At 41.8% G+C, this 5,591-nt stretch overlaps 2 protein-coding genes across 4 annotated transcripts in view; one reads left to right on the top strand and one right to left on the bottom strand.

The window, feature by feature from the left end:
* Positions 1–634: 634 nt before the first annotated feature.
* On the bottom strand, positions 635–2,009 carry LOC146450765 (uncharacterized). The gene has a single exon (XM_085099970.1). It carries the CDS (start codon positions 1,957–1,959, stop codon positions 895–897), a length of 1,065 nt encoding a protein of 354 aa, XP_084956096.1. The 5' UTR covers positions 1,960–2,009; the 3' UTR covers positions 635–894.
* Positions 2,010–3,342: 1,333 nt separating this feature from the next.
* LOC146450766 (uncharacterized) overlaps positions 3,343–5,591 on the top strand; it is a 3,099-nt gene continuing 850 nt past the window's right edge. The window contains exons 1-3 of one of the 3 annotated variants that reach the window (XM_085099967.1): positions 3,343–3,452; positions 3,778–4,013; positions 4,639–5,001. In XM_085099967.1, coding sequence (XP_084956093.1) covers positions 3,787–4,013; positions 4,639–4,819 — 408 coding nt within the window. In that variant the 5' untranslated portion in view covers positions 3,343–3,452; positions 3,778–3,786 and the 3' untranslated portion in view covers positions 4,820–5,001. Of the gene's footprint in view, positions 3,453–3,774; positions 4,014–4,638; positions 5,002–5,591 lie in introns of those variants that run through there. The other 2 variants (XM_085099968.1, XM_085099966.1) reach the window with 2 other exon arrangements.

The raw sequence follows: 5,591 nt of genomic DNA on the forward strand, positions 1-5,591 counted from the left end.
CCGAGCTAATAGCACGGTACATCTTCGAGACGTCGGTTGTTAGCACATAAGGGTGTCTTCGGAAGCGAATTAGGACATCATTGAGCGGTGGGTGGACAGTTGGTCCCACAAGGAGTTGATCGTTAAACGACACGCCTGGTGTGGTTTTCATGGAGCCATCAAACACGACGCGCAGGGGCGTTGTAGCTGAATATTTGTAAACAGCATGGTGAGCCAAGTAGAAAGCTTTTGAGGTTGGCTTGTTGAGGTCTTCATCTGGGACCTTTTCTGCATGATCAGATGTAAAGTACTCTGTCACGACTTTAGCATAATCAAATTGATTGGATCGTTGAAGACAACGTTCGAGGGACAAGAAGCGTCGTAAGGCTTGCGGTCCGGATTCTCCCAGGGAAGAGCATTGTGGCTTAAATGGAAGTCTGACTACAAAGCGACCAGTTTCATCACGCTTGTGGCGTTGGTTGAAGTCTTGTACCACTAGCTTGTCAAGTGTTGCTAGAGGCAAACTGGCTTTAGGTGGTTCCTCTAGAGTCCAAAATTTCTGAAGAGTTTCTTCGCAGCTTGGAAGTGAAGTCGATGCATGTAAGGTTATGCGGTTGTTGGCCACTAGTGCCTCCAAACAAAACCCAATCGAATATGGTTTCTTGAGCGGCTGGAGTTCCTATAGGCCAAAGGATAAGACCTGGCTTTAGGATGTCATGGTAAATGTCAACACTAAGGAGAACATCAGTAGGTTTTGATACATTGAATTCGGGATCTACCAATTCAAGTGAGGATAGGTGTGGCCAGTAACCCGTTGGAAGGGACTTGAGGGGTAGATGCTTTGTCAATGGGTGTAAGACAATGGCTTGTACATTGTTCAGACATGATGTGTGCTGAGTGGATGTCAATTTAATCTCAGCAACAGTGGTACTTTGGGTTGGGCACTGAGTTCCTCCAATTCCATTGATGCTGATTTCTTGTTTTTGCCCACGTAGCATGAGGTGCTGGACGGCTCGTTCCGTGACAAAGGAGGCTGTGGAAGCAGGATCTAGTAGAGCCCGTGCGATCATTTGATCTGCTTAGGAGCACCATTGCTGTCATCATGAGAACAGGGTTTGAAGTGGTGACTTCAGGGATGGTTGCATAAGTTGCAGAGGTGATAGTGCTGACAGCAGCAGTGTTGGTTGTCTGAGTGTTGGTGGTCATACCTGGGGCTGGCACCACAGAAACATTTTGTCTTGTTTCTTCCCCAGTCTGTTTTGCAGCGTAACTGCTCAGATGCAAGGAAGTGTGATGTCGTTTCCCGCATTTAAGGCAACAATTAGGTGAAGGGCAATGTTTCCCCATGTGTTTTCCTTTCAAACAGTTGAAACAGAGTCCTTGTTCCTGAACTAAGGTGCGTTTGTCTGCAATTGACTTTTCTTTGAAGCTTGGACAATAAGCGATATTGTGTTTTGCACCATGACAGGCTGGGCATTTCTTTTGTGTGTTCGTAGAATACACTGCAACTGACTTTGCTGGTTTCTTGGTGAGGCTTTGAACTTTCTTGTGGCCAGCATCAAAGGATGCCAGTTCAGTTGCTGTTGATCTTAAATCAAGAAATTCTAGAAACTTGTGATAGTCTGGAACATCCTTGTCCAACTGCGTGAACTTTGGCCACTCTACCATGGTAAGAGGGTCTAGCTTTGATTCACCGAGAGCAGTTATGAATCGTTCAAAGCCAAGTTTATCCATTGCTTTAAGGGACCGGAGATGATGTTGAAGGGTGTCATGTAACTGCCTGAGTTCCATGCTTGATCCATTCTTGACAGGGCTGACATTGAGTAGTGGTCTAACATGAGCACGGTGGATGACTTGAGGCCTGTCGAAACGTGCCTTTAGGGCTGCAACGGCCTCTGGGTAGGCCTCTGCAACTGCATCGATACCTTCAATGGCATCCTTGGCCTTCTGCGTTTTAAGCGATTTCAACAAATATTGCATCTGCAGTTGATCATCCAGTTTCTTGGAGTTGTGGATGGTTGCTTCGAATTGCTGCCAATACGATTTCCACTTTGTTAGTTCTCCATCAAAGGTTGGAATATTCAGTGAAGGTAATTTCACTGTCTTTGCTTCATCATGATTTTGATGTGAATTGGTTTTAAATTCTTGTAACAACTTGCTCAGCTCTTCGCTGAGCGATTTTGTTCCCTTTCAATTTCTCGTTCTTTGTTCTTACTTGTTTCGTCACGGCGGCGTTGTGTGATCAATTGCGTTACTTGATCTTGGGTTGCTTTGATCTTGTCAAAGTAATCAGATATTGCGTCATTCCATTTATGAGTCTTCCAACTCCGTGTAAAACGATTCGATTTCCGAAGTGAAACAATCGAGGCTCTTTTCCAGGTCAAAGAGGTGGGTTTTCATGTCCGCTAAATCATCGATTTCAGCAAGGTTGTCTTGAACTGCTGAGGTTTTCGCAGCTAGGCTGTTTACCGCTTTGGTAATCCGATTCCATTTGAAATCTAGGGATTGCTTGCCTTTACTTTCCGTCGATTTCACATCTTGTGGCTTATTAGAAGCAAGGCTGAGAACGTACAACAGCTTGCTAATGTTGTCTTGTACACGGTCACTGTGAGTGTCTAGTTCTTCGAGGTCCTTTTTTCGATTAATTCTTCATTAGTTGGGTCAAGCAAAGCGCTTGCATCGATTTGCTGGCTTTGAAACGTGTTGTTCAATTCCCGAATCTCATCCAAATACAGTCCAGCGCAGATTATGTCATACTTTGATTTTTCCTCTTTTTCGCAGAGTGGGTCTATCTTCTTGATAAGGTTTGTGATCCGGCGCTTAGTAGTTGCTCGCTTCTGTGCGAGCGATTCCCGCGATTCAGCCGTTACGCGATCTGCACGAGGTAGTTCATGATTATCGAGGGCTGTATATTTTTCTTGAGACTTGTCTTGCGTAGTATCCGGCTTCGAAGGACCAGAAAAAAAGTGTAGGCTTTAACTGTTTATTTGTGTTGGAGTAAAACGTCTAAGAGACTAAAATGTTGCTTACAATAAACGAGTTGTGTTTCTTTGTGAAGACACGAGGGGAGGGAAGAAAAATTACACTACTGCGCATGAGCAGAGAAAACAATAGAAACAAAAATACATTGTGACGTAGCGTGTCCAGGGGTGATTGTGCTGCTCGTGTTGCTGTTCCTGCCGATGACTGTGGTTGAAGGGGTGACTGTGGTGGAGTACTTGTTTCAATTTGTGATGGTGTTGGGGAAGGTTGTGGTTCATGTACCGCTGATGGTAGTGGTGGAGGTAGGCTGGTGTTAAAAAACGTGTTGATAGCAGTAGTCTCCTCTACAGCCCAGCACTCTTGAGGTTCATCTGTAAATATTAGAGAGTTTTAGATCCGAGTTTACCGCGAATCGCAAACCGCTGGAGATCACATGACTAGGCTTTCGCGTCACGTTTGAGGTTTTCGACGTGCGTTTCCAACGTGGAGAGGTAGGTTTTCACGTATGTCATTTACCTGAAAGCTTTTAGCGTTTAACTCTTGTTTTATCTCACGTAATGATACAAAAATCTTGTGGAGCAAGTCTTTATCCATTAACAGAACGACAAATTCAGGCGAAATTCTACATTTGATAAATCCTATTGGATCTTGAAAACAAGTGCCATTCGTGGCTGCTGATTCAAAATGGCGGCCGTAAATTTGCAAGAAGATCTAATGAAAGAATTTGCAGCTCTCCGCTGCTAGATAACCTAGTGTTACCGTAAATTACTTTTATTTTCACTGTTTGATATTTCTTCTATTTGTAAATGGAAAAAGAAACCTAGAATGGCTCCATTTCGTTGGCCTGAGGCTCGACACAAGTTGGCTCTTGCTAAGGAAGTTGCTCAACGCAACCCCGAGAAACCTGATGAGTGGGAAGCAGTAGCTAGGAGACTTGGCAAAGCATTTTCTACGGATTCTTATACTGTTGAGCTTAAGGGAAGAGGCTGCCGAGAAAAAATGGATCGGATTTTGACCAAATATAAGGAAGAGGACAAGAAAGGTTTAAAGAGGTAAGTTTGCTGTTGGTTGGCTTGTTCATACTCACAACTGAGTAAAATGTTCAACCCGCTGTTTTTATTAGTCGCAATTACAAATGTACAACAAGTCCATATGTTTGTTTCTCTTATTTCCTTCCTTTTTAATAATCTTGCTCTTTTGATGTTTAAATGGTCAAATGTACAATCTATCACGGAAATAAATTTTCATCTTAAACATGATTTATGGCCTGCCATGGAGTATAAAACAAAATATAAATTTTGACTCTGGCTTACATTTTTTTCAGGTTATCATTTAAGTTGATTAGCTTGTGCCTCCTCATTTAGCTTTTATACAACACTGGCTTAGCATTTATGTGGAGTTTTTATTTGTGATACCTGGTTTGTAATGGGCTTACGGAGGTCATCGAAGGCACAAGCACAGATGCAAGTGTAGGCATATCAAACAGCACTGTCATAACAAGTCAACAGCTACTTTCCGTTAGATCACAACAAATAAATACTTAGCAACAGACTTTGCAGCCGGCTACTTTTTAAGGACAGCCAACTACATGTACTTCAAAACATTTTGACCGCACTGGTCAAACATGCTACAACATGACTATAGTTTTTTTTTTTATTACTTTTTATGATTTTGAAGATCAGGCACAGAGGAAGAATTCACTGAGATACAGCAGTTATGTGAGGATATCTTAGTATATAGAAGAGATATGATAGAGGTGAGGAAGATAGAAAAGGAATCAAGAAAGAAAAGGGAGCAGGAAGACAAAAGGAAAGGGGAGGAGATGCGGCAGGCAGTAGTGGAAAGACTAGCAAGTTAATATCCAATTCAATATTATTTTGTCCAAGCAAGCATAGGTTATGGTGACGAGATCCACAAGGACCATAATTTATTTTCTTTTGTTTTTCTTTTTCTGTTTTAATTTCAAGTTACACAATTTTCGGAAAGTTCCTGTTTTACTTTCTGTTTGATGTGTTGTGGTTGAGCACCATATAATCTAAGTGCCTCATTTTTTACTCAAGACAGTTCATTGCTTTAAACCCGTTTGAATAGAACCTATAAAGAAATGCAGAATAACAAATTCCTTTCATTTTAGAGCGCCGTAGTGATGCTGGCACAAGTATATATGGAGTCTCAAGGGACAGAAAATCAATTATCAGATTAAATGGAGAAAAGTGAAGCAAGCTAGATCGTATTCAAATGTCAACAAAAAATGTAATCTTTGCTTAAGGGAGAAATATTTCATAATTTGCAGACCGGAAATGTCATCACTCAATCATAGAAATGAACTGACATCGATTTGCAGACATTCTAAGAGGTTTCTGTTAAATACCGCGTTTACTTAGTTTACTCGACCGTTTTACATTGCGCCCAGTTTTAACGCCCAATAGAATCTTGACACATCACGCAAGCAAGCATTGTTCCCTATTTTCAAATTTGTATATCTTTTCATGTAACCGTTATTGTTGTCAGTTGCCTGATGATTGCTTCGCTAGAAGCATGAAACTCCGAGTAGCAATTAAATGTGTTTGAACTAGTCCGACTCCAAAAGTTCATCTTTTATATAATTCTTGACAGAAGTTCAGGCTTCA

The sequence above is a fragment of the Pavona decussata genome, unplaced genomic scaffold (assembly GCF_977016875.1).
Source record: "Pavona decussata unplaced genomic scaffold, jaPavDecu1.1 SCAFFOLD_426, whole genome shotgun sequence".
In the NCBI taxonomy this organism is placed as follows: domain Eukaryota; kingdom Metazoa; phylum Cnidaria; class Anthozoa; order Scleractinia; family Agariciidae; genus Pavona; species Pavona decussata.